The sequence below is a fragment of the Propithecus coquereli genome, unplaced genomic scaffold (assembly GCF_000956105.1).
Source record: "Propithecus coquereli isolate 6110/MARCELLA unplaced genomic scaffold, Pcoq_1.0 Scaffold153, whole genome shotgun sequence".
Classification (NCBI taxonomy): Eukaryota; Metazoa; Chordata; class Mammalia; order Primates; family Indriidae; genus Propithecus; species Propithecus coquereli.
Genome location: NW_012139747.1, coordinates 6710880 through 6738261, shown reverse-complemented (window position 1 = coordinate 6738261; position 27382 = coordinate 6710880). Strand labels below are relative to the sequence as shown.

General features: G+C 54.3%; 1 protein-coding gene across 2 annotated transcripts in view; it reads right to left on the bottom strand.

The window, feature by feature from the left end:
• Positions 1–26593, bottom strand: part of SLC12A5 (solute carrier family 12 (potassium/chloride transporter), member 5) — a 39073-nt gene extending 12480 nt beyond the window's left edge. The window contains exons 1-14 of one of the 2 annotated variants that reach the window (XM_012640471.1): positions 26409–26593; positions 13061–13155; positions 12562–12693; positions 12139–12285; positions 11273–11327; positions 10665–10795; positions 8066–8307; positions 7107–7318; positions 5362–5532; positions 4955–5053; positions 4746–4803; positions 2076–2250; positions 1047–1165; positions 614–712 (exon numbers count right to left, since the gene is read on the bottom strand). In XM_012640471.1, coding sequence (XP_012495925.1) covers positions 614–712; positions 1047–1165; positions 2076–2250; positions 4746–4803; positions 4955–5053; positions 5362–5532; positions 7107–7318; positions 8066–8307; positions 10665–10795; positions 11273–11327; positions 12139–12285; positions 12562–12693; positions 13061–13155; positions 26409–26523 — 1850 coding nt within the window. In that variant the 5' untranslated portion in view covers positions 26524–26593. Of the gene's footprint in view, positions 1–613; positions 713–1046; positions 1166–2075; positions 2251–4745; positions 4804–4954; positions 5054–5361; positions 5533–7106; positions 7319–8065; positions 8308–10664; positions 10796–11272; positions 11328–12138; positions 12286–12561; positions 12694–13060; positions 13156–18682; positions 18892–26408 lie in introns of those variants that run through there. The other variant, XM_012640472.1, reaches the window with a different exon arrangement.
• Between the last annotated feature and the right edge of the window lie 789 nt (positions 26594–27382).

Here is a 27382-nt window from a genome sequence, read left to right as displayed (position 1 = left end):
GGTACGCCATAGTCTTGCTCAGTGACCTTGGGCCAGTCCCTTCCCCTGTCCAAGCCTCAGTTTCCTTTTGTGTAGAACAAGCATGATAATTCCTCCCCTGTCTGCCCCTGGGGTCTATTGTGAGGATGAAGAGCCATAACATAAAACAATGAGCTGAACAGCCCCTGTGGAGCCGGCGTCTCCCACGCACGGCAGCGCTCGGGAGAAGCCCACGAGGCAGGTGCAGCTGCTGCGCCGTTTGCAGCTGAGGAAACTGAGGTTCTGAGAAGCTACATCATCAGCTGAGGTCTCACAGCTCGGAAGTGCAGAGTCACGATTTGAACTCGGGTCAGGCTGACTGCCAGCCTCCATGCTGTGTTGTGAGATGCTGGGCGTCACAGGCAGGGGAAGGGTCCCAGCTGAGACGGCTTAGGGTAGATATTACTACCTAGGATTGTAAGGAGACACCCTCCAGGGCCTTTCCCATGAGAGCTGGGCAACAAAAGCTGGAGAAAATGGGATGCCTGGTTTGGGTTTGGGCTCTGCAGATCCGGAGGGGATTGGCCGAGGTGAGGCAGGGATCGGGGTGGAAGCAAGAAAATGGTCCAGCGGGGTGTGGGGGCAGGGCACCCACCAGTGGTAATATCGAAAACGCGGCCTCCAGTTGGGTGTCCTCAGCAGCGTCTGCACCGCACAGGCCAGATTCACAAACATGTAGCACATCAGGAAGAACCTAGGACACAGGAAGATCCCCGGGACAGAGATGCAAAGGGGAGAAGAAACAGCAATAGAGACATAAAGGAAGAACAGGGGAACGAGAAAGAAACCAGGGAGCTGGCTGAATCCTGCTCTGCTGCTCAGGATGGGGTTCAAAGCCAAATTCCCTTACAACACACCCTGATACATGAGGGCTGAATCCCTATACAACAAAGGGTGGCTCCTGTGGCCAGTGGGGAACTTGCTGGGGTCGTTAAAATGTTTGGGTCGGTTGTCATGGGTCACAGCTGAGGGATCCAGGCGGAGAAGCCCCCTGAGCTAATGGGGAGGGTAAGAGGACAGGCACGCACATCGAGAGGATGGGGGCGACCTCATCGAGGGACGCAATGAGGATGCCAATCTCGCAGATACAGGCAGTCAGGAGCAGGGCCCAGGTTGGTTCTCCATTGGCTTTGCCGTGGCCAAAGACCTGGGGACAGAGCAACCATCATGGCAGACTGAGACCTTAAGGACTTCTCGTGCCTCTCCCCCAGTCTTGGGAACCAGTGGAGCAGAGGCAGGGATCCTATAACCAATGAAGAAGGGAGAGGATGTTGCATTTCTCATCCTCTAGAGCTGCAGTCCCCAAGCCCCAGGCTGCGGACCGGTATCGGTCCGAGCTGCAGAGCTCCAACTCCCCGACCAAGCTCTGCCTACCCCTTCCCCGCCGTCCTTGGAAAAATTATCTTCCATGAAACTTGGGAGGGGGGTGCTGCACAGCAGGAGGTGAGCAGGTGAAGCTTTGTGTGTATTTACAGCCACTCCCTATCGCTCGCATCACCGCCTGAGCTCCACCTCCTCCCTACCCTTCCCCCCTCCACTCCCATCCATGGAAAAATTGTCTTCCATGAAACCAGTTCCTGGTGCCATAAAGGTTGGGGATCGCTGCTGTAGAGAACCCAAAGTGATATCAGGCTTTTGCTGTGTCTCGCCTACCCTGACGTTGGTGCCCCACTGTGAGGAAGTTCAAATGATCCCTGGAGGGGGAAGAAGCTCCAATGGGCCAGATGGGAGAGGGGCTGTCCGGAGGCCAGTAAGCGGCCACGACCTTGTGCTCCATAAATCTCCTTTTTTTAAACACCATAGAGAGAGCTACCCTTTTCTTGCCCCTTGGCTGCCTCCCTGAGTCCCTGACCAGCCACAGAGCCAAAAGAAGGCCATTTATTTTTCCCCTAAGAGCAGATAATGCTTAAAGAGATGGCACCAACCATGGACCAAATCCCAAATAAGGCACATCCATTCTTCATGGTGGCCCTGGTTCACTGTGCAGCCTCTCTGGGCAGAGGCCTGGCTGGTGGGTCTGCTGGGGGGGCCCAGGCTGTCCTTCTCCCCACACTGACCTGCAGGAAGGGCACAATGCCATCCCGCGAGATGGCCTGCAGCAGACGCGGAGCTCCTGTGAGGCTCTGCAGCCCAGCCCCACAGGTGGAGAAGAAGGATCCAATGACAATGACCCAGGGAGAGGGCCAGGCCAGTGTGCCCACCACCAGGTTGCCATTCACTGCTTCTCCAAACCTGGAATGAAGCAACGAGGGAACAGGAGATGCCAGTTGAGCAATGCCACCTGGATTCCCAGGGTGGGTCTCCCCACACCAACTGCAGGACCCACTCTATGCCAACTACACAGCAAGACTCTGCAGGGGTAAAACAGGACCCCAAATGTCCTGGGCATTTCCTGTCTGTGTGACCTTGGGCAAGTCACTTACTCCCTCTGAGCCTCAGTTTCCTCAGCTGTAAAATGAGATCATTATAAACCTATCTTAGGTCGGGCACAGTGGCTCACGCCTGTAATCCCAACACTTTGGAAGGCCGAGGTGGGAGAATCACTTGAAGCCAGGAGTTTAAGATCAGTGTGGGCAACATAGCAAGACCCTGTCTCTACAAAAATTTAAAAATTAGCTGGGTGTGGTGGAGCATGCCTGTAGTCCCAGCACTTTGGGACGCTAAGGATGGAGGATTTCTTGAGGCCAGGAATTTGAGACCAGCCTGGGCAACACAGTAAGACCCCATCTCTACAAAAAAAATAAAAATTAGCAGGGCATGGTGCCCTGTGCCTGTAGTCCCACCTACTGGGGAGGCTGAGGTGGGAAGATCACCTGAGCCCAGGAGTTCGAAGCTGCAGAGAGCTATGATCACACCACTACAGTCTAGCTTCGGCGACTGGGTGAGACCCTGTCTCTAAAAAAATAAATATATAAACCTATCTTATATGACTGGTGAGAGGAAAAAGGAGATAAGACGCGAAAGACTTAGCACCACGCCTGGAACACAGTACTAGTGTGATTCTAGTAAATGGGCAGCTGTTAGTATTATGTTACTCTGGGCAAATCTCTTAGCCCGTTAGAACCTCAGTGTCTCCATCTGAAAAATGGGGTTGCAGGTCTGATTGTGTGGTGTTGGTGTGAGAATCAAAGAAGAATTCTCTAACAATGACACTGTCTTGAAATGGAAGATGCCATCTCCGTAGGGACAGCCCTGTCCCTGGAGTTGTGCTCAAAGGGGCCGTTGCTGAAAGACTCCAAGAATCAGATGAAGGGCTTCAGTGGGTGGTCCGCGGCATCCCTTGTAGTAGTGTGGGAGGCCTCTGGTTCAATGAGGTGAGAGGAGTGGACATTAAACTGCCCTAAAACTAAAGGCGCCACAGATGCAAATTGTCCATTTGGCCAGGTCGCTCCTGCTTAAAACCCTGCAGGGTTTCCGCGGGCGGAGCGGGGCAGGGGGGATTGTTTGTTTTTTAATATAAAATGAAGCTCCAATCTCCTGGTACTGAAAACCAGACCTCCAGGCCTGGCCCCAGCCTAGGTCCCAGCCTCATGTCCCTCATTCCATTGCCTTACAGAAGCCTGGTGGTGTCAGTGGAAAGTGGCTCTGTGACAGGTGTGCATGCGCCCTTCAGAGTGAATGCTCCAGGAGCACTGTGCCACTTACAGCCACAGGCACGCACACACATGCACACGCACACACATGCACACGCACACACATGGACATGCACACACACATGCAGCACAGCCCCCTCCAAGCTTCTTCATGCTGTCCCCACTGCCTGGAATGCCCTTCCCCCTCCAGTGGCCCAATCTCTACTCGACATTGAAAGTGGGAAGGACAAATGAGATAATGTGTAGGAGGCACTTCTAGCCTTCCCTCCTCTGGGAAGAATTCCCTGGGAAGACCCCCGAGGACTGATGGCAGCCCCCTCTGCATGCCCACAGCCCCTGGGCTTTCCTGCAGGGCCACCCCTGCCACTCTGCACTCAAAGTCTGTTTACCAGTACGGTCACCACCCCCAAAGAGCCTCTTCAGGACAAAAATCATGTGTTATTAATATTTATCTTTGCTCCCTCCAGAACCACAGACAGTGACGAACACATAAACATTCAGTTAATATTAGATAAATTAATGAATTAATTGATTTTAAAGAGACGAAAAGGAAAGTATGATTATCCTAAAGGAAACAAGATACCATTCAAGCTACTGGAACTGGAGTGACCGGAGAAAAATGAAATAAAAAATAAGAAGGGGCCGGGCGCGGTGGCTCACGCCTGTAGTCCTAGCACTCTGGGAGGCCGAGGCAGGCGGATGGTTTGAGCTCAGGAGTTCGAGACCAGCCTGAGCAAGAGCGAGACCCCATCTATACTAAAAAAAAAATAGAAAGAAATTATCTGGACAACTAAAAATATACAGAAAAAATTAGCCGGGCATGGCGGCACATGCCTGTGGTCCCAGCTACTCGGGAGGCTGAGGCAGGACGATCGCCTGAGCCCAGGAGTTTGAGGTTGCTGTGAGCTAGGCTGATGCCACGGCACTCACTCTAGCCAGGGCAACAGAGCGAGACTCTGTCTCAAAAAAAAAAAAAAAAAAAAGAAGGTGACTTTGCAAGCAGCCCCCACGGCCTCCTTGCCACAGGCCCCTCGCGCGGGTTCTGGCTGCCCTTGCCAGGTCTGTTTCCCAGAACTCAGCCTCCTGTGCCCACCCCTCCCCCCAAACAGGATCAACTTCAGTTTTCTTACTTACTTGTCCCGCAGGACAACCCCCTCAATGCAGGCGCCAAACAGAACCACGGAGCTGATGTCTGCAGCAGGAGTGAAGGCAAATCCCTGAGGAGGTTGGCGACCCCCTCCTTTCCGCCCTTCCGGAACCAGCCTGGTAAGGCACCAACCTCGGCCGCCCTCCCTCCCGCCCTCCACCATCAAGGTCGGTCCCAGTCCAGCAGTGCAGGATACAGACAGCAGAGGTGGTGGCGATGGCCAGGATGGTGCCAGTGGGGATTGACTTCTGGGCATCCCGCAGGTCCCCGGAGCGGTTAGAACCAGCCATGATCCCTGTGAACAGAAGCGCCGCTAGGACAGGAGCCAGAGCCACAGGAGGCCAGACAGACAGGGAAGGACCGACACCAGCCTCGGAGTCAAGAAGCCTGGGACCTAGCCCTAGGACGCGACTAGTCTGAGACCTTGGCCATGGAACTTGGCATCTTCTGGCCTTAATTCCCTCATCTACCCACCTGGAACTGAACTGATGGCTCCTGTTACACAACGGGGTTGTTGGACTAAGACATTCCCAACGTGATCAATGATTCTCACCTCCCCATCCACTCCCAGGCAGAGTCCTCCCTCTCCGAGCTCCCCTTCACCTGTGACTGAGGGGAAGTAGATGCCGACCAGCAGAGTGAAGTAGGAGGTCATATCACTGAAGACATAGGGGTGGTCCATGTCGACAGGGGTCCCCTCTGCCAGGCCAACCGAGGACATCCCACGCCTCTCCACAATCACCCCCTTGGTCAGGTAGGAGCTCCAGAGGTTCTCTGTGGGGAGATGAGCTGCTCAGGGAGAAGTCAGGGACCAGAGCTATGGGACCAGCTGGTGGGCTGGACAAAAGCCATGGTCAAGATCAACCACATCTCCTCCCCTAGCCTTGACTCGAGTTTCCTAAGCTCCTGCACTAGGCCAGGCCACACGCAGGGATTTCACAGATGAACCACATCTAGTCCCTGCCCTCAAACAGTCCAATCCAGTGGGGTAAGTAGGCACATAAAGACGATCCCAGGCCAACTCAATTGTGTCCCAAATTGTTCTCTCCATCCGCCCACCCCAAACCAGCTCCTTTCTCGCCTCCCTTATCCCAGTAAATGGCTCCACCATCACTTCTGACACCTTGCCCTCAAAACCCTCCCTCTCCCCTTCCCCCACTCAAAACCGTCTCTGACTTCTGTCTATTTATCCCTCCTTAATATTTCTTAAATATGCACCTTCCTCCACCTAGGGTTCTTCCACCATGGCACTAGTGACGTCTGGGCCCGATAATTCCTTGTTGTGGAGGACTGTCCTACAGCATTGTAGGATAGCTAGCAACATCGTGGCCTCTCCCTACTAGAGGCCAGAATCCCCCTTCGGTTTTGACCACCAAAAATGTCTCCAGACACGGCCCAATGCCTCCTGGGTGGCAAAACAGCCCAGGTTGAGAACCACTGTGGGATGCCCACTGACATCACTCCATCACTCCCGTTCAGAAAACCATCATCTCCCTCTCCTGGCCTCACAGCATCAGCCTCCTCCTGGACTCCCAGCCTCAATCCTCTCTCCTCTTTCAGCCTATCCACATTAGCAGCCAGCATGAAGCTTCAGAAACGAGTGTCCCTCCCTTACTCAAAACCCTCTGGTGGCTCCTCATTGCCTTCAGGACACAGTCCTGACTCTTCAATGTGTCTTCCAAGGCCCGCCACGATCTGGCTCATGCCAGCCTCCCCTGCTTCATTCTTGCCCCTCCTTCCTTTGCAGTCTCTGCCCCAGTCACACCAAATTACTTGTGGTTGGAAGGACACAATATACTCTTCTGTGTCTGTGTGCTTTTAGGCAAGCTGTTCTTCCGTTTGCAATTTGCTTATGCCTCTGCTATAACTGAAAATTTCCCATTTGTCGTTCAAAACCCTCGTCAGGTGAGTCCAGGAAGCCCGGTCTTGCCACCTTAGACACGTGAACACTCCCTCCCCCAAGAAGTCTCTGTTCACTGAACGCACGTCTGCATATATCATAATTTATTTTCTAATCCATTTGTCTCTGCCATTAGACTCCTTGAGGCCAAGGGCTGTGATTTATTTATTTTGTGTTCCTAGTGCTTAGCACAGTGCTGAGCACTTAGTAGGTGCTCAGTGCATACATGTTAAGTTAATGACTTTCTTTCCTACTACTAGTGAGACACTTATCTCCTTTCCATCTCTACCCCTCCCTGATGCCAAGGACAGAACATGGCCCAGAGTAGGTGCTCAGTTAAAGCTGATTGGATTTAGCTGAACCCCAAGGAGGTCCCCTTAATTCTGACCGCTTAACCTACAATCCCTGCAGTGTTCGCTGGATACCAGCCCTCTTCCCTCCCCCAGACCTTTGATGAGGCCACTGGCAGCACCAGGAATGCCCTGGATCTCTGTGACATTGTTTCGGGTGAAGTATTCATCACAGGTGGCGTTGAGGAAGCGGGAGGAGCAGAAAAGGCCCCAGAGCCGCGTGGTCACTGTCTCGTTTCCTTCCCAAGCCAACTTGGCACAGACATCAAAGCCATGGCGAGACAGTGTGCGGTTCCCCAGGAGGCAGATCCTAGGGAGAGAAACAAGGGAGGAAGATGGGAGTGACATAACCTTGCCCTGGCTTCACAGCAGAACCACCAGGGGAGCTTTAAAACACACAGATGCCAGGGCCCCCTATCCAGAGATTCTGATTTAATTTGGGTGGAGTCTGGCCATCAGTGTTTTTTGCTTTGTTTTGTTTTGTTTCAAGCGCCCCAGGTGATTCCCATACACAGCCAAGGTGGAGAACCCCACGGCAGTGCAGTGTTATGTTTCAGCACCGTGGACAGCAGCCCCTGGGTGCCGTCCTCCCCTGGGCAGTGGGACGGAGGGGACTAGGGGTAACAGCAGAACCAACACGGACCTGAGCCCCTGGACCCTCTCTTCTGTGTCCTTTCCCATTCTGGAGAAGTTTTCCAACATGAAGAGATTGTCCCATTCCAGGAGGTTGTCCCCACCCAGGAATGGTTTCCCTATCACAGCGTTCATTCTTTCAGAAGTCATGCCCACTTAGCTCTTCCTGAGTCCAACACCACCAGCAAGAAGTTGACCCTCACAAAGGAAATCGTTGCCACCTCCAGAAACGTTATCCCACTCTGAAGAGATTGCCTCCAAACCAAGAGAGATTTTCCCATCCAAGAGAGGTTGCTCCCAACCCACACCACTCAGATTCTAAGAGGTAGGGAGAGGGGGCTTGGCACAAACTGGTGTGCAGCCCCTGAAACAGGGCCAGGGAGGTGGGAAGACAATGCCTTAGGCTCAGGGCGGCAGCACTCACGGGAAGTTGGGCGGGTCAAAGGCAGACTTGATGACCCCAGCATAGATGGCCAGGATGGAGAGGATGACACAACCCAGGAAGACAAGGGCAAACTTGTTGACATACTTGACACCCACAAATACCACGGTGGCCATGCAGGTGAGCACACAGGTGCCATACACACGCATATTGTTCAACATGGCTGCTGCCTCCCCGCTGGCATCTTCTGCCTTAAAGATGGCCATGGCTGGGAAGAGGTAAGCCTGTGGGGAAAAGGCAGGAAGAAGAGAGACCTAAGTCAGCAGCCCTGTCCTTCAAACACCGCCTGGTGCACGCCCCAGGAAGGCTCGACTGAGAATCACCCCAGGGAAACAACTCGAAGTACAAGCAGGGCTTCAGGAAAAACAATGCCCATCACAGCATAATCACAGTAGTGCAAGACTGGAAATGACATCCGGTGACAGGGGAAATGCTAAGGAAGGCATGGCCTGTCCTGCAAGGACTACAACACGGTCATTAAAAAATGACATTGCGGCCGGGCGCGGTGGCTCACGCCTGTAATCCTAGCTCTCTGGGAGGCTGAGGCAGGCGGATTGTTTGAGCTCAGGAGTTCGAGACCAGCCTGAGCAAGAGCGAGGCCCCGTCTCTACTAAAAATAGAAAGAAATTAATCAGACAACTAAAAATATATAGAAAAAATTAGCCGGGCATGGTGGCGCATGCCTGTAGTCCCAGCTACTCGGGAGGCTGAGGCAGAAGGATTGCTTGAGCCCAGGAGTTTGAGGTTGCTGTGAGCTAGGCTGACACCACGGCACTCTAGCCAGGGCAAAAGAGTGAGATTCTGTCTCAAAAAAAATAAATAAATAAAAAATAAATGACATTGCAAGGAAGTTGGGAGCAATTGTTTTTTGCTATTATTTTTATTAATTATAATTCTTAATAATTATTTTTTATTTTTATTTCCAACAGAAAGGTGGAAATAAATTAGATGTTCATAACTAGAGGTGGGGTGAATAAATCATGATATCCCCACAGAGACTATGGAGCTGTTAAAAAAGATGACATAGATTTATATGGATCAACTCAAAAAGCTATCCATATGCTATCAGGCGAATACAATCAAGTTTTAAAAAATTGCGTCTCATGATCTCATTTTTGTAAATTTACATGTAAAGATATATACACACGTGTGTGTATAAGTCTGTATGTGTGTTAGTAGGCACATCCCAATGTTAGCAGCAGTTTCCCCTGAATGATGAAAGTGTGGGTGACCTTTGTTTGTTTCGCACATCTATATTTTCTAAAATTTCCATACTAAATATCAATGTTTATATTCTTACCAAAGTTATTTTCCCTTGTAAATGATATTTACAAAGAGAATTTTGAGTTTCTTAGGGAAACATTTATGGTCTAGAGTTACATTTGACAAAGGACAAATTACCCATACCACATAGAAAAACAAAAACTAGAAGGAAACACACCAAAATGTGAATAGTTATTTCCTTTGGGTGATTACTATTTCCTTCTTTACATTTTTTTTCTTTACCCCAATATTTTCCCAATTTTCTGCAATGGGCAAAAATGCTTTTATAACAATTTTTTAAATATTTAATTTTTAAAAGTCCCAGAGGTCTATTATTCTCTCCTCATTTGCCTCCTTGAGCCTTTCATTCCATCCCGCCCAATCCAATAGCTATGGCACCTGCTCATTCTAGTTTTCCAAGGCAGTGTGGTATAATGGACAAGGACAGGCTTTGCAAGTCAGAAAAACCCAAGTTCACGTCCCTTCCACTCATCCCTTAAAGTCTCTGAGCCTTGCTTTCCTCATCTGGAAAATGGCCACCTTCTCACTCGCGGTAGAGTCACGAGGAGAAAATAAAATGACACACTGCAAGCCTCGGGGCCTGCACAGAGCAGAAGCTTGGGAAACGTGAGCGCCACTTCCGTATACCAGGGAAACTTCATCAGCACCCACACCCTACCGGAAGGGCAGGAAGAACAGAGACCTAAGTCACCAGCCCTGTCCTTCAAACACTGCCTGGCCACCTGGTTCCTTCCCATCAGTCACTATTCCTAATAGATCTCTTTACACAGGTCCCTCACATGGGTCTCTCTTGCAATCCAATAGCCACCAGCCAGCCCTCAACAACCAACATTCATAGAGTACTTAGCACAGCCCCTGGCATGTGGGAGGCAATCACAAAATGCTGGCTGTCGTGTGACATTGCTGTTATTGTTGCTACCATTATTTTAACTCTTATCAACCCACCTCTGCCACCTACCTGGTAGCTGAGTGACCTTGAGCAAGTTACCTCACCTCTTTGAGCTTCCTATTTGTAAAATGGGCATCATAATACTTAAACCTCATGCAGATTCAAGATAATGACTATAAAGCACTTGGACCTATGCTGAGAGCTCAGTGGGTGCCTGATAAACGACAGCTGTTTACGTTACATAATTATTATATCTTGTCTCCCCAACTAGACTGGGAACTCTTCAGAAACAGAACCCCTTCTGATTTCTCTTTGGCCTTACTGAATGGCCTGGCCCATAGCAGGTATCCAGGGAGCATGGCTGACTGCCAGGCTGGGGTCCCACACCTCCTCCTCAGCCCCTCTCACCAGCAGGATTTCGATGGTGCCCAGGATGTACATGGCCCCAGCAAAGGTAGTGCCCAGGTAGAAGCAGAGGCCCACGGCGCCCCCAAACTCTGGGCCCAAAGACCTGGAAATCATGTAGTAGGAGCCACCAGCTGCAGAGAGAACCTAGTATCAGCGAAAGGGTCCAGAGGCACGGGGCTGCTCTAGGGGGTGAGGGGGCTTCAGTGGTAGGGGTGGAGAGGGAGCTGCCCTGGGCTGCAGCCCTAGAAAGAGCACTGGTGGGAGACCCAGGCAACACACTCTGTGTGGATTTTATAGCACTAATGGCCATGTTGCTAATTACCACTGTAAGGAGGTCATGGTTCAGAAAGTAGGGTGGTGGAGAGGAGGGTCTCAGGCTGAGGGTAGAGGGGTGCCATTGCCCCGTTCAACATCAGCAACTGCCTCCTTCCCCTACCCCCAACAGGGCTGCCCTGCCTGCCCCACGAGCAGTTACAGCCCAGCCCCCTGGACTGCAATATTGCCTCTCTTGGGTTCAGATGGCCCCCAAAGCCCAAGGCACCATCACTCCTTCTGGACATCGAGGCACCTTCCCCTCTCCCTGTCCCTCAGAAGCCCCAGTCACATACCAGGCACGACACCATTGGTTGCAATTGCACTCATCGAGATGGCCGTGAGCATCGTCTGTTGAGGAAACAGATCATCAGAGTGGTGGCTGGGGTGGGGGCCACAGTGGCCTGGGTGGGGGCCAAGCCTTATACCCTATAAACACCAGCCAAACCCACAGGTTCCCTTCTGCTGAGCTTCTCCCTGGGCCTGTTCCAACTTCCACTCCTGCCAAGTCCTGCTCAAGAAAACCTCTTATTCACCACGCAAGTGGAAGGAGCACAAGTTACAGCATCAGAGAGCTCTGGAAACCCCAGCTTGGCCTCCGACCAGCTGTGTGACCTGAGACAACTCACTTCACTTCCCTAAGCCTCAGTTTCCTCATCTACACAACAGGCATCATAGCTTTGGCGCTGGCTCCTCCACACGCAGAGCTGTCTCGAGGTTATGCACGAGGACGTGTAAACGTGTCAAGAAGTTCAGTGAATATTTGATTTTTTCGAGAGAATGGAAAGAATCCAATTACAATGCTGTTTGTGACATATAATATTATTTTCTGTGAGTCTAGACCTATCAAAATGTTAACTATTGTAAGATTATAGGTGAATTTTATTATCTTCTCTATACTTATCATTTTCATCAATGAATCTGCATCACTTGTGTAATTACACTCACACACAGAGATCCAGGCAAAACCTGGTTAATAGCCATCAGGGACAAGCCTGTGAGTTGCAGGAAGGACCAGTCAGACCTAATTTACTCTCAAAGATCATAAGCAGTGGTTCCTATAAAAAGCTCAGGTCTCATGCTTCCATCCTCCCACCTCCCACCCCCAGGCCTCTGCCAAGCCCCAGCTGTCAGGGGGTGGTGAGGGGAGGGTGTCACTCACACAGGAGCAGCAGATGAAGACCATGCAGAAGGACTCCATGATGCCTGCAATGCCCACCACCCAGGTGAGCCGCAGGAAGAGGATGACGCCGAAGATGTTCTGCAGGCATGGCAGGTATACGCCCATGAAGGTGCCCATGCGCGGGGCCTGCCAGGGAGGCCAGTGTCAGTCTCTGCAGCCCCTAGTCATCACCGGCACCCCAGGCCCACTCCTCCTCTGTGCTCCTCCACGCCCCCCACTTTCCCTTCTCTACATCCCCGTCCCTTCATCCCTCTTCCCTCTGGTTCTTACCCTCTTTCCTTCCTCTCTCCCAGCCCCCAACTCCTGTCCTTCTACCTCCATCCAAATCCATTTTTCCTCACCCATCCTGTCCCCTTTCCATCCGTCCTTCCTCCCTTGTTCCTTCTCCCCCAAGGTCCCTACCTGCACCGGCTTCTTTTTTCCGCCCTCATTGTTTTCTGCCTCTTCATGCTCCCTACTTCCTTGGGGCAGGTTGGTGTAATTGGCAAGGCCACTGAGCAGGGAGGACACCATGGGGCTGGTGTCCATCTCCTCCTGTGGAGGGAAGGTGCCAGTGTTAGGAGGCTGGGGGACTGCAGGAGGAGGTGGGGTGAGCTGGATGGTGCAGAACAGAGGGAGAGATGGGGACAAGGAGGGAAAAACCATTGAGGTTGGGATGAGATGGGAAGGGATGAGGAACAGGCCAGGAGAGCAGAGAAAGAGGAGGGCAGGACAAGGAGAGGGGGGAAGGGAGTGAGGGGGTAATTCCAGGGAGGGAGAAGGAGGGCTGGGGGAGGCTCAGGGGAAAAGTGGGCATGAGGCAGGGGTGGAGAGGCAGGTACTGTTCCCTGGGAGGGAGGGAGTGGCTGGTGAGCTGGAATGATGACTTGGGGGTGGAGGCCCAGCAGCCGTAGCAGCCCACCTCAAACAAGGCCATGTTCTTGCCATCGTACTCCTTTCCCTTCTCTGTGTCAGTGCTGTTGATGAAGGGACTGCTTTCCTTGGGGTTGCCATCACCTGAGAAGGCAGAGGAGTCAGGGGTCCGGCACCAGGTGGTTGTTTTCCATCTATCCAGCAGACAGTTGTATGGCCACTTTAGCCCCCTGACCCTTGGTTTGCATATTGGGAAAATGGAGCTCATACTACCTTCCTTGCAGAATTATAGTTGACAGCATGTATAAAGAGCCTAATGCACTACCTGGCATGTGCTGGGTATTCAATGAACATGTGAGTGCCTCCTTGCTCTTGGGGGTCATACTTCCTTTGCCAAGGTACCCCAAGACTCTCCAGAGTTCCCTTCTTGACCAGAACTGGGCTCATCCTGGTGTTTGAGGATGGAAGCATATTCACCAGGGGGGAAGTTCTGCCTTCAGGGGACACTGCAACCTGAGGTCCCAGGGATGCTCCACCTTTTGAAGAAGTGACCCCTTGGGTATCAGTCACCATGCATGTACTGGATGCCTACCACATGCCAACATGGGTAGAGCGGGAGGGGAGTGAGACACAGGTAAGACATCACCCCTGCTCTCAGGGAACCAACCCAAGGGCAGGGGTGACAAACCCGTAACCAGAAATTTCCAATCCAGAGTGGTAAATTCTATGACAGAAGATGATCAAGGGACTGTGGGACACAAGAGCAGTACCCAGCCCAGCCTGGGAGGTCACGGAAGGCTTCCCAGAGGAAGTGACGTGTCAGCTGAGGACTGAAGGATGAGTAAGAGCTAGACTGGGAGGGAGGTGGGGAGGGTGTTCCAGGCAGACAGAACAGCAGAACAGCATGTTCGGTGGCCCAGAGGTGAGAGCGAGCAGAGTGGGTTAAAGGAGGCTAGTGAAGTATGATCTGGCTGGTGTCTGAGGAAGGGGACGTGCTGGGGACTGAAGAATGGGTAGTGGCAGGTGAAAAGGTGAGCCAGGAAGGGAAATGTGGGCTGGGTCCCTAAGCGATTAGCAGGTCATGTTAAAGATTGGGATCTCATCCAGAGAACAGTGGAGAGTCATTGAAGGGTTTCACGCAAAGAAGTGACATGAACAGACTTGTGTTTTACAGCAATCACTCTGGCCTTGAGGTGAAGAATACAGAAAGTACAGTAGCTAGAGACTTTCAGAAGCCCAGGGAAGGCCAGATGATGACCCTGACCAGAGCAATGCAGGCCAACAGACAGACTCAAGAATTATTGACTCATTTCTATGCCAGGTGTTTGGGGAGGGGGAGAGGAAGAGTCTAGGATAATGCCCGGCATTTCTAGCGCGGGTGAATGAGTGGATGATGGTGCTATTTAATAAATGGGAAGACTAGAAGAAGAGGAGTTTCGGGGTAGGGAAAATGCTGAATTTAGTTGAGGGTGGGGAACTGTGGAGCACTCGAGTGGATATATCCAGAAGCCACCTGAATATATGCATCAGGATATACCCAGGAAAGATGCCAGGCAGGGGACAGAGGTGGGGTAATCCATGTAAACATGTATAGGAAGCGTGTGAAGATGAGAAGGCTGGATGAGACCACTTAAGGAGGATGTCTCTTGGGCATCTGGAAAGGGTCCTTTCAGAAAGATACAAGGGGTCTCCACTGGCACAAGTCCTTGGCTTCAGCCATCACCCTTCCTCGATTCCAGGGCTGAATTCCAGTAGTAGACATCTCTCTGGACCCTGGAGAAACTCCCCTGTTGACCAAATCCCAAATGAAGCTGGGGCCCTATGTATCCTAAATCTCGCATGCCCTCATCGCCTGACATCCCTCCCTCCCTCCCCATCTCCATCTGTCCAAATCCTACCCATCCTTCTCCCTACCTCCTGGAAACCTTCCTCAGTCACTCAGCCAGGGTCCGTCTCCAGAGTGTGACCCCACCCCCGTCATAAACCCAATCTCATCCTGACTAAAAATTGGGGAGGGGGAGAAAAGTAACGTCTCGCCTGCTCCAGGGAACCCACCAGTTCCCCGCTACCGTCCCCACCTCATCCCTCAAGGCAGAAACTCCTGGTTGCCAAATACAGGCCACGGCCAGCTCTTTCTTCTCAGATCTGTGAGATGCCGGGAATAACAGACTCATTCTCCCAGTGGGAGCCCAGCGCATAACAGGTGCTCAGGAAAAAGTCTTTGGAGGTAAATTCTCCAGGACTCCCTTCCCGACCCCAGGGTCTCAGAGGCGCTGTTTAGGGCCAGAGAACAAGAGAAATAAGAATGAAGTGGGTTCCCTCCTCCTTTGAAAATTTGGATAAGATGCCTCCTCTTCTCCCCACACCACACTTCTCTAGTTGTGGACTAGAGAGGATGAAGGGGCGTGAGGTGGGAGGAAATTTCCTCATGGCTAAGAAAAAGGGCTGGAGTCACGGAGGCCTAGCTTCCATTCCCAGCTTCACTGGCCGTGTCGCCACACTGAGAAAGCCGCTGGAACACTCTAAGCCTCAGTTTCCTTCTTTGCAAAGGGATTGTAACTGTGCTTAACTCATGGGGCTGTTGAGGGGATTACATGAAATAATGCACATGGGGTGATCTTGCCACACAAATGTAGCCACTGCTGCTACTATTACAATTACCATGATTGTTAACATACGTGCTGCCCACCCAGCCGGGCTCCCCATCCCCAACCCCTCCCCCAGCCGCAAGATTTAGGGGCCTTGACTCCCATGGAGCTGGGTCCCTCTCCCCATGACGTCCCCTCTCAGGGTCAGGACCACCGGATGGGGGAGCCCCTCCCCTCTGCCTTTCACGCCCCCTCCCAAGCCCCTCCTCTTTCTCAGGGGCGGGTGGCGCGCAGCGGTGCACCCTGGCCCGAGACCCTGCTACTAGGTGGCCCCCGCGCCGGTCTCCATGGCGACCACGCGGGCAGAGAGCGCAGCGCCTCGCCAAGCCTGCCACGCGCCCGCAGCCGCTTATGTAACGCGGCGCGCAGCGCGGAGCCAGACTCCAGGCCGGATCCGGGCCAGGAGAGGAGGGCAGGGGAGAGGGCGGCTCGGTGGGCTCGTCCTGGGTCCCGCCTTTCCACTCGCTGCCTGGGAGGGACGCCAGGCTCCCGGCCTCGTCAGCCGGGGCCGATTTTGTCCCCTCCCTGGAACGGACGCACTGGTTGAGGGGGATGGGGAGTGAGCTTCTGAGTTCTCAAAGGACCAGGACGGCTAAGGGGAAACTCGTCCTGATTCTCCAGAGCCAGGAGTCGGGGTGCGGGGGGAGCGCCGAGCGGCGCGCGCGAGGCAGGGCCAGACCGAGGCTGAGCCCTCCCCGCCCCGCCCCCGCCCCCTGGGAGCTCTCAGCCCGAATCGGCTTTCAATTAAGCTGCGGCGGCCAGAGCTCCCGGGGAGGAAACAGGCGAGCGGCGCGGGCTAAGAAGCCTCCCCAGGGGCCTGGGGCCCGGCCTGGGGGAATCCCCAGGCCAGTTCAGGGAGGGTGAGGGGCGTCAAAGGGGAAAGGAGACCTGGGGGCCAGGGACAATATCCTTAGGTTCTTCTTCAGTCCAGAGGAGCCCTCTTACTTGGGCCAGTCCCATGTCCCCGCGGTCAGCATCCTGGTCCTTCTGGTACATCCTTAAGAATCTAGAATCGGAGATGCCAGGGGTTCTTGGTCTGATGGTCCCTCTCCCCTCAAGCCCAGAAGGTCCTTTCTGCGTCCTACCACCATCTCCAGACACGGATGGGAGGCCTTCTCTCTCTGGGACCCAGAATGCCTGACCCCGGTTCTGGCCACTCTGGTTCCAGGTCCTGGACCCTATATCCTATATATAGAAAGAAGGTCTCCTAATGGGCCTGCTACACTCAGCGTCTAGAAACTAATGGGGAGGGGATAGAACTGAAAAGAGTTCCTAGTTCAACTCTTGCTTCACTCACATAGACAGAAGCCTCTTTCTAGGCCTCCCGAGACCCCATGGAAATCCTGAGGCCCAGCGAAGCCTTGGTAGAGAAAGCAGGTGGCTGGAGCCTGGGAAAACAGAGAGATGGGCTCTCAGGTTGAGTCCCTGTCTCAGAGTGGAAGCATCTGAAGGGGATCCCGGATGGAAATGACCCCCCTTCTCTCCCTGGGCACCGCATCGAGATCCCTGGTGCTGCCGCAGACCCGACTTTGCCAAACCTCCTCCTCCCGCAGGCTAAGCCCATGGGGGAGGGGGAGCGGTTTTGCCAGATGAGGTGACCCCGGGGTCACTGGGGAGATGGATGAGCTGGCCAGCCAGTAGTTCTGACCCCTGTATACCACTCAGCCCTCCGGAGGAATGAGGAGGGGGGTGCCGTCTCAGACAAAGGATTGGGGACCCTGGTGTCCCCAGCCAAGCAACCACTTGGCCCTGACTGGGATCCAGGATCTGGAGAACCTCAGTCTAGGCTGCCAATCCCTAGTAGACCCCGCTCTTTCAGCTCTTGGGGCCCTTAGGCCATCCCCCAGAGGGGTCTGCGGGAGTCAAGGCCCGGAGGGTCAAGCAATGCCCAGGGGAGCGTTTGAAGGCGCTGAGCGCAGACAGCAGGCGCGGGAGGCGCGCTAGTGCGCAGGGGACGCAGCGCCGCTGGAGGGTGGGGGGTGGGGGCGGCTGACAGCCGTGATGGATGGCTGAGACCGCTGGGGGACGGCGGGCGGTCTGGGGGCCTGAGGGGGTGGCTGGCCCCAAGACTTCGGAGCAGAGAAACCCCGGAGGAGGGAGGGGGAGAACGAGAGCGAAAGGACTTGCCCCGAGCCCCTTGACTCTTGGCGAGTCTCTGCACCCACCGCAGAGCGTCTGCAGTGTCCGCGCCGCGGCGCCGGGGCTTCGGCCGCTGGGACCCCATTTCTGAGGCCTCACTGAGGAAGCTCGCAGAGCTAACTAGAAAGACTCCCCCCGCCCCGCCCTGGAAACCTCACTGCCGCCCCAGGGTACCCAGACGAGGGGGCAAGAGGGAAAAAGGAGGGCGATCTTGCTGCCCGTCCTGAGTAGGAATCCACGGGGAAGCGGGAGGGAGAGAGAGATTGGGCAAAGTAGAGCTGAAAATTTACGGAGGAGGGACGCTTCAGTCTGAGGTGGACCTTGGGAAGCCTTGGGGGAAGGGCCCCGGATTGCACCAAGTGTCCCCTTATGGAGACACCGCAGCCTGGACAGGGGCTGTCATATGGCCCCAACCCCCCACAGCCACCTTTCCCCCCACCTGCCAGCTGGAAGTCTCAGAGCGAGGGACTGCAGCAGACTGCGCCCCTCGGCGCCGCCGATCCCCCCTCTGCGCCAGGACACCGGGGTCCCCTTTCGGGAAAGGAGCCTTCCTCCCTCCCGTCGAGCTCCACGTCAGCCCATTCTGGCTCTTCCATCCCCTTCCCATTGCCTCCTCGGTTCAGCTAACCCAAGTCTGCCTCCAGGCCGTGGGCAACGACAACCCCTCGGCCCCCAGCTCTGCCCCGGGCGCGGCGCATTCCAGAACGTGGGACAGCGCCTGGCGCATTCCAATGGAGCGAGGCTCCTGGCCGCCGTGGGCGCCCACCGCCGGGGTCAGTTCCAGCCTCTTCTCCGAAGGAGGCGGCCCCCGCTCCGCCTCTAACCCCAGAGCTGCCTCCTATCCTCGCCGCCCCCTCTTCCGCCGCCCCCGGACCACGGCTTACCCGGGTTGGCTCCCCCATCGCCGTCTTCGCAGTCGGTCAGGTTGTTTAGCATGGTGGCGGCGCGGCCCCGGGCCCGGGGATGGCTGCGCCGCCTCGCCCGCGCCCCTTTGCCCGCCTTCGCCGCTCTCTCGCTCGCTCTAGCTCTCTCTCGCTCTCCGCTCCACGGAGGAAGAAGCTGCAGTGCCCGCCCGCCCGGCGCACACACACTCGCACACGGACACACGCTCACACCCGCGCGCGCCCCCTCTCAGCAGCGGCGCTGCTCACCTCATCCCGTATGCAGGAGGCGTGAGCCACTGGCGGGGTTTTGGTTGGGGGGAGAGCGGGAGGGAGGGAGAAGAGGACGAGGGGCGGGCAGAGCGCGCCTAGTGGCCCCCTCGCACGAAAACTGGGGGATTGCGCGGGTGGGATGGAGGGGGTGCTTCGGGGGACAGGGCCTCGCCTCCCTTGAGCAGACGCAGCTCGCCCCCGCCCCCCACTCTCCGGGCGGGGCTCGGCACGTGGGCAGGTGCCATCCCGCGCCCTAAAAATAACGGCAGGGAACTAGGTCGCGGCCGCAGGGAGGCGGCCCCGCAGCGGCTGTTTGACTGGGGGTCTGGGGTGACCCCCAAAGGGAAGATGAGGGGGGACTGAGTGGCGGGGTGGTGGGGCCGCCATGGAATATGGGGTTCTGGGGAGCCTGTCTGCAAAGCTGGAGAGGCCAGCCCTGCAAGGGAGAGGAAAACCAGACCCTCTCCCACACCGCTGTTCAAGAGGTCGGAGCGGGAGGCATGCAGAGCCCAGGGCCATAACTGAAGCGCTGTGCTGCCCCCAAGGGGGTTCGGGTCACTGTGCTGACTGTCTGGGCCATCCTGTCTTAAAATGGGTGGGGTGGAGCCTGAGGAGTTACAGTGAACTCTCTCATTGTGCTAGACTGACAGGAGTCCCAGCATCCTAACCCCAAGACAAGTCCCTGGAGTTTGTCCCTCTGACTGTGGAATGATGCTGGGATGAGACGTGGGGAAGAAAATAGGAGGCAGCAGTGAGGTTCCAGGGAGTGCTGACTTTCCGCCGGGGATGGTGCAGCCTCTAGGGAGGGCAGGCTGGTCCAGAGGCTGGCCAGGGACAGAGTGGGGGAGGGGAGAATGAGGCCGCCTGTCGGTTTGGGACCAGATTTTCTCCTGGGGCGGGAGTGTCTAATCCCCTAATCCAGGATTGCTTTCTGAGGCTTCCAGAGCCGACATGCTCTCTGTGTTCCTCCCTGCTCCCCTGAGACCATGACCCCAGAAGCTTGATTATCCTAGGACCCCTCAGCACCCCCAGAATCCAGGTTTGAGCCAGTGCTGGAGACTTCTCAGGAAGCAGGGTCAGAGGTTTGGACCCTTTGAGTCTCTAAGACAATTTAAACATCTGAGAATAGGAGCAGATTAAAGGGAAACAATCTTCAGACTCACCCCATCTCGCAGTGCTAGCCCTCTAAATTCCAGGAGAGTTCCAGGACTGGTAAAGCACCAGTTATCTAATGCACAGCTTTCATTTTACAGATAAAAAAACTAAGGCCCTAAGAGGGGAAATGACTGCCTATGGACACAATGCCAGTGAATGGCAAAATTCAGTCTAGAATCCAGTTTGTTCTGCTCCAGTTTAGGACTTTCCTCCTCAACAGAACTTCTTTTTACACAGGTCTTGCCTCCAATAGAAGAGACAAGAATGTGGTCATAGTCAAGGTCCTCAGCAGCCTCTGATTCTTGGTCCTAAAAAAAGAATGGGGTCTGGGTCTAAGATGAACTTTCTCTCTTGTGTTTAGGCTTCAGAGGTGCAGGGCTGGAATAGCCTCTTGGCCTGCAACTGAAAGGGAGACCAGAAGACCTTCAAGGGTCCTAAAGAGCCATTCATCCCGGGTCAAGTTGGTTAAAAAGAAATTTTTAAAAAAAGCCATTCATATCCCTGGAGATCTGGTAATAGGACAGGACTTTTTCAGAACCATGGACAGGGCCCGAGGCTCCAGTTCCCTTGTACAAATTTGTGTCAATGACTTTAGATTGGGTCAACCATGATGTCTTCAGCAGCTGACTCAAGGTGCCTCTGGAGGGATCCACCAACAAGGTATCACTGTCACTTGGTTTTGTGGACACCCAACAGACCCTTTTGTTTTCGAAAATGTCAATGGAGGAGACTGAAAATAACATTTGCGTTTATAATTAGACTGTTTTATAAAAATAGCTAGTAAACGTTACTATTTTTAAAAGACATATACAAATGATGTATAGAGTAGAATGTAACCAATCATTTTAAAAAAAGAAGGAAAGCCATTGATCTAAAGACTAAAGACCGAGAAGAAAAAGGGAAAGGGAAACTCTCCCCCTTTAGGGAGAGGATGGAGAGTCAGCTACTCAGACAAGGTGTGAGCATTGGTATTCTTGGCTCTCCCAGAGAGAAAACCATGAAAAAGGTGAGATGAATTGGATCAGTGACGGGGTTAAAAGAAAAGCAGGTGGAAAGGCCAGTGTTCAAGAATTTCTAAGCGCTCCACTACACACACACACCACCATCACCTCCACCGCCACTAGCAGCAGCACTATGGTCTTCTACTACTCTGTAGACATGCATAACATACTAAAACATGCAAAAACATATGTAAAACATGGTTTGGTAACATGTTTGTGTGAGAAGTGCTATAAAATAAAGTAGATGCTGAGGTTTTTTCAGCAATCCCAAGTCTTGGATGTCTCCCCAGGTGTATTTCCCTTCATTGGTGGCCCAGAGTTAGTGTGGCTCTGGCCACTCGGGGACTGAGTCCACACACAGGGAAAGCTAGATCTCTAGGGAGGAAAGGTGAAGGTAGGAGTGAGTCCTCTTCCCCTAGGTAACCCATCTTCACTAGAGTTCCTGCCTCAAGAGCCATCTAGGATTCAGAAGACAGTGGTTCTATCCTGTCTTCTGGCCCCAAATTCTCCGTGTATCCCTGGGCAAAACTGAGTTCCTCTCTCTGGGCCTCAGTAGCCCATCTGTAAAATGAAAAGGTTAGACTGGATAATCCATAGCACTTCTTCCTTCTTTCAAAACTCTTGGTGCTCTATTAATATCAGACTAAAGCCATATAGCCCTTCCTGAGGAGCCCAGACCAAATGAGGAGATGGTTGGGAGGAGAGACCCCAGCCCCTCAATTGACCCCTCTCACCTCTCAAGAAGACTGGGCCCCATTCTGGCCTCTAGCCAACCTTCTGTGGTGAGATTTTGAGAAAATGCATTGCAAGCCCCTTCTGCAATGCCAGCCTGGCATTGGCCAGTAAAATTGACCCTCAGCTCTGAACCCCAGGCACCTGGCTGCCAGCTCAGCACCCCCTCCTCACCCAAAGCACTAGGAAGATTGAAGGCCAGGGAAACCCTCTCACTAAAGCAACGCAAGATGCAGAACCAGGCAGGTCCTATTTCTGAACTCTGCGTCTCTAAAGCTCATACCCCTCCCACCTTATGTTTCTCAGAGAGAAAAAAGCTCTGGGAAGCTGTCTCCTTGTATCAGGATCTGGGAACTGGAAGAGACTTTATAAATTATTTTTCCACCTGCCACTCATCATGAAATCGGAGGCTAGAAATGGAAAGGTACACATTTTCTTCATGGGGTGAACTTGTGACAGACTGGGGACTAGAATCCAGCTCCCTGACCTCCAGCCTGGGCTTCCATCTATGGAGCCAGCATGAGGGACCATCTGAAAGAAGCTGGAGCCACCTGACTGGGTCCTCTTTCCACAGGAGGTAGGCATAGTGTTCCCCCTTATGGCCCAATCCCTATCTGTCCCTATCTGCATTGCATTACCCCCACGACCCAATCCCCCCACCCCCAGCTCTGGCCTCATGGAGCCAAAGCCCTGAGCCCCTCTTCACCCTTCTCCCCTACCTGTATGCCCCATCTCCAGACCCAAACCCCTAGCACTGAATTGATGAGTCCAGCGCACAGCACACCCCACACACACAGGGCTCGCCGCAGAGCACGTCAACCACCACGGTCTCCGTGGCAACCAGGGGCTTAATTAACAGGCTGCAGCCCCGTCACCATGGCAATGGCACCCCAACAGCCCCCTATTCCCCTGCAGACTCAGCCCAGCTTCCCTCTTTCCCCTTCTGGACCCCCTTCTCACTGCACCCCCCCCCACCCCCACCCCACCTGGAGAGCTGAGGCCCACAGATCGTTCTGGTTCATTGAGAAGAGGGGAGGGGAGAGGAGGGGGATGAGAGAGAGAGAGAGAGAGACAGAGCAGCCCGTTGCCATGACAACTGCAGCCCCGTTCATAACCAGTTTGTTGCCATGGAGATTCCTAGGGCTCACCTTGGGCTGAGGTACTGGGCAGTGAGGTTCTGAGTCCCGGCTCAAAGATGGGGCAACTGGGAGATCTTCTTGGGCAGGTTGGAGATCTCCAGATCAGATATATTTACCGATAACAGCATCATTCTTCCCAATTTACAGATGAAGAGACTGAAACATGAGGTTTGGGTCTGGGGTGGGGATGAGGGGCAGAGAGTTTCACTGTTCTAGATCATCGAAAAATCCTAGCATTTTTATGTCTAGAAGGACCCTCAGATAGCTTCCTGTTCAACTCTTTTAAACTACAGATGGGTACATCGAGGCCTGGAGAAGGGAAGCAATGTGCCCAAGGTCACAATACAGAGCCTGAGCTAGAACGTGGATGAGCTATACTGGTCTTGCCCCATCTCCCCAGCTTAAGTCAGCTCTCTCTCCCTCCATAGGAACACATTCCAACTCCTGATGGTCTTACCAGGCCCAGGGTACTTTCCAGTGCCTTGGCTCCTCCCTGAGAAACTGAGGCACGGTGTGGGGTGGTATAAATGGATAGCGGCGTAGCTCAGAATTGTAACAACTGTTCCCAGGTCCACTTCTATTCAGCCAGATCACCACCAATCTTCCCATGGTACAGGTGAGGCAATTGAGGCCCTGCAGCCCAGGGTTAATGGCGGATTTGAGACTCAGCCTATGACTTGCTTCTTTCATCCCCTGTAAGTCATGTTCTCATCTATAGCTGATCCCCTGGCAGCAGGAAGCACCTCAAAGGGCAAACTTCACTCTGTTGGCACAGAGTAAAAGATGATGCTTACACATACGCAACCTGCAAAATCTCCTCCAGCCCTTCCCAGTCTTACACATGCTGTGATCCCTCCTTTGGGCTTGGGTGAGGATGAGGTGGGGGTAGAACATCTCTCTAGGGGGCAGAGGTCTGACACAAGAACAGCTGTGGAAAAGATACCACCAGCTGCTGGATTCCCCTAGGGAGCCCTTGTCTACTTCCCCATGGGGTGATCTACCAAAGGTGAGGTGCTTGAGGCTGTCTCAGGACTTAAGGGGTGAAAAGTCACCCAAATCATTCTCCAGATGGAAATTCCAATAAATTCACGCACACAGGCACTCAGCTCACAGACAGACACAGAAATATACACATCAACATGCCCATCAACACACTGGCAATACAATGACACACATGAGCACCGACCACCCCACAAGTCATCAGAGCTAATGAGGGATGCTCCTCCCTCAAGACACACACATGGCCTCTGCCACAAGTGCACAGCATTCCAGAATCACATACACCTGCACACTCAAAGCCTGGGCGCTGTGCTTTATTTCAACTGTGCAGGAGTTTGGGAGTGTGAATGGGAAGACTGAGCAATCACCTTGGGACACGAGACAGGGCCATCTTATTCCTAGGCCAGAAGATGGGAAGTGGGAGGAGAGAGGGCAGGGGTAGGAGAAGCAGGAGCCTATAGCCACTCCCCCTCTCATCTGATGAGCATTACACACCTACTAAGTGCCAGGCTCTAAGTTTGGAACTCAGAACTCAAAGATAAAGGATATGGTCCCTGTCCTTGAGATGCTCCAATGGAGGAGACACACAAGTAAATAACTGCCATCCATTGGGACATGTGCTCTAATGGTACAGTGGGTGAGCTGAAGAGGAATGACTACCTCTGCCTGGGAGTGAGAGAAAGTGAAAAAGATTTTCAGAAGAGGTTAAATGAGCCATAACTTACAGAATGAGTAGGAGTTATCCTGGCTGATGGGGGTGAGGGTATGGACACACAGGTCCACCAGGAGCAAATGAGGAGAGAGTCAGAATGACAGACTAAAGGGCTCGGCCTTTATCGTGCAGGTGATGGGAGCTTGTGTGGAGGATGGCTAGGGCAGGACTGCAGGCCGGGAGGCCAGTGAGAAGATGTGGTCGTGGCCATGTGAGGGACATAAGAGGCTTGGACCAGGGTGATGGTGACAGAGGGGGAGAGATGTGGCCAGATTCAGGATAAGTTTTGGAGGTCAGTGGCCAAGATGTGAGGATCAATTGGATTTTCTGGGAAGAGAAAAGGAGGGGCTGAGAATAGCTCCGGAATTTCTGACTTTATAATCCGGGAGGCTGGTAAGGCCATTCATGAAAATGAGAAAAGGAGCAGACAGATTATGGGAAAGACAGAGCAGAAGGAGCCCAAAAAATCCAAGTGGCCACGTCCAGGAGGCGGTGGGTTCAGAAGGCCGGAGCCCTGCGGACTTCTAGGCCTCAGTTTGGTCATCTGTGCAATGAGGAGGTTCGCCAAAGAAACCCCTAACTAGGGTTCTTGGCGCTTGGGTTTGCGTGGGTCAGGGCGAGCTCACCTGCGGCTCAGCAGCGGCCCCTGGTGGCCCGGGGAGGCTCTTCCTCCTCCCCGCGCCGGGGCCACTCCAAGCCCATTCGCCTCGTTCCTCGTTGCGCTGGAAGGGGAGGGGCTCAGGGCTAGAGAGAGGACCCCTGATAAGTGCCCCCTGCCGAGGAGACCGTGTATGCAGCCAGGATGCTACTTCTGCACCGAAGGCCAGAGGATCCTTCCCCTCCCCTCCCTCTGCAGTGGAATGTCCATGACAAGACCACTGCACTGGGCCCGCGAGGAAGACGCCCCCAACCCCGCCTGAGCTGGCTGTTCCCAGCCCTTCCGGAGCTGCAGCAGAGAGAGTGGGTCCCCGAGGGTCGGGATTGGAGTCCCCACGGGATCCTCCCAGGTCTGGCTGCCCAGGATCCTCGCTAACTCCCCTGTCCCCGTTTCCTTGTCGGATCCCCGGGCGCTGTCCAGATTGGCAAAGGACTGGAGGATCCGCCAGGCACCAATGACCCGCTGACCCCGCACATGCCTCAGCAACCCTGACTCGTTTTTCCTCCCGCCCTGGATCCCACCCCCGACCTTGGCCCACTCCCATCCCACCCTCCTGCTCAATCCCTTACCCACTTGTCCCGCCCTTTCCTGCCCTCAACCCGACCTAGTCCCGCCCCCTCCCCTTGGCTCTGGACCCACCCCTTAATCGCACAGCCCTCCCTCTCCCTAGTTTTGCCTCCCCGCCTCCGCTCCCGCTCCCTACTCGAGATGCCCGGGCCCCTTCAGTGCCCTTCAGCCCAGTCCCCGCCTGGACCCTAGCCCCGCCATCACAAGATCCGCCCCCTTCGACTCGGGTCCCAACTCTTCCCCTGGCCCCACCTCTTCCTTGCGGCCCCGCCCACCTCGAGTCTGGTCCCTCCCCCTTCACGCTTTCCGTTCCGGTGGGCCGGGTCCTTGCTTCCTAGGTCCCGGCCCCTCTCCTCTCTCTGGCCTTCGGCTGGGACCCCTTACCCCAAGTCCTGGCCCCGCCCCCTTCCAGCATAAGGCCCGCCCTCCGTTGGTCCCGCCCCTTCTCTTGTCCCGCCCCACTCCGGAAGGCCCCGCCCCCTGCGGCCTCTACCTTTGACGTCTTCCCCCGGGAGGCGGCGGGGGTCCGAATGCCGGCGGGACTCCGGGTCGGGAGTTCCAGCGGGCCCTGCGAGGGGCAGCGAGGTGACGGTGAACCTGCGGCTCATGGCGCGGAAAGGGGCCAGGCGGCCGCGGTGTGGGCCCAGATCGCACAAGTGGCCGCAGCCGGGCTCCAGGAGGGAGAAAGAGCGGATTCCCCCCACCCCCGCCTGCCCGCCGCCCCCCGCCGGACGCGGCGCCGCGCAGGGTCCTAGTGCCCGCTGTGCAGACGTTCCTTGGATCTGGCCACTTCCCTCAGAGGCCCTGGGCTCTCAATGCCACCCGAAGGATCTGAGACCACCCGCCACTGAGAGTCGTCCCTACAACGGGGGCCCCAGTGTGTGGCTCCTGGAGCCTGGGCCCACCTCTGCTGGGGTGGCCTAAACACCTGGGGGTCATTCACTCGTGCATTCATTCAGCACATGTTGATAGCACTCTTGTGTTGCAGGCAATGGTGCTAGGCACAGGGGTGCTGTGGATACATCAGTGAATGAGATCGACTGGCTTTCTGCCCGCATGGGGCTTAAATTCTAATGAGGAGAGAGGGAAGAAAGATTATGAGTGAGCAAACGCATAGATAAGACAATTTGAGATTGTGTTATATGTTAAAAAGAAAAAATAGGGTCATGGGATTATGGGAGAAAGGACTGCATTGGGGGATGGTCTGAAAAGGCCTCCTAGAAGATGCGATATTTGAACTGAGACCTCCATGATGAGAAGAGCCAGCTATGCAAAGATTTGGGGAAAGAGTTCTCTGGCAAAAGAAATGGCAAGTGCAGAGGCCCTGGGGTGAGAAGGTCCTGGGCAAGGTCATTGTGTCTGGGACAGAGTGAGTGGAGAAGAGAAGAGGGATAGGAGATGAAGGAAGAGAGAAGGGCAGATTATGTGGTCTTTTGAAGGCTTTGGGAGGAGCCTGGATACTTTTCT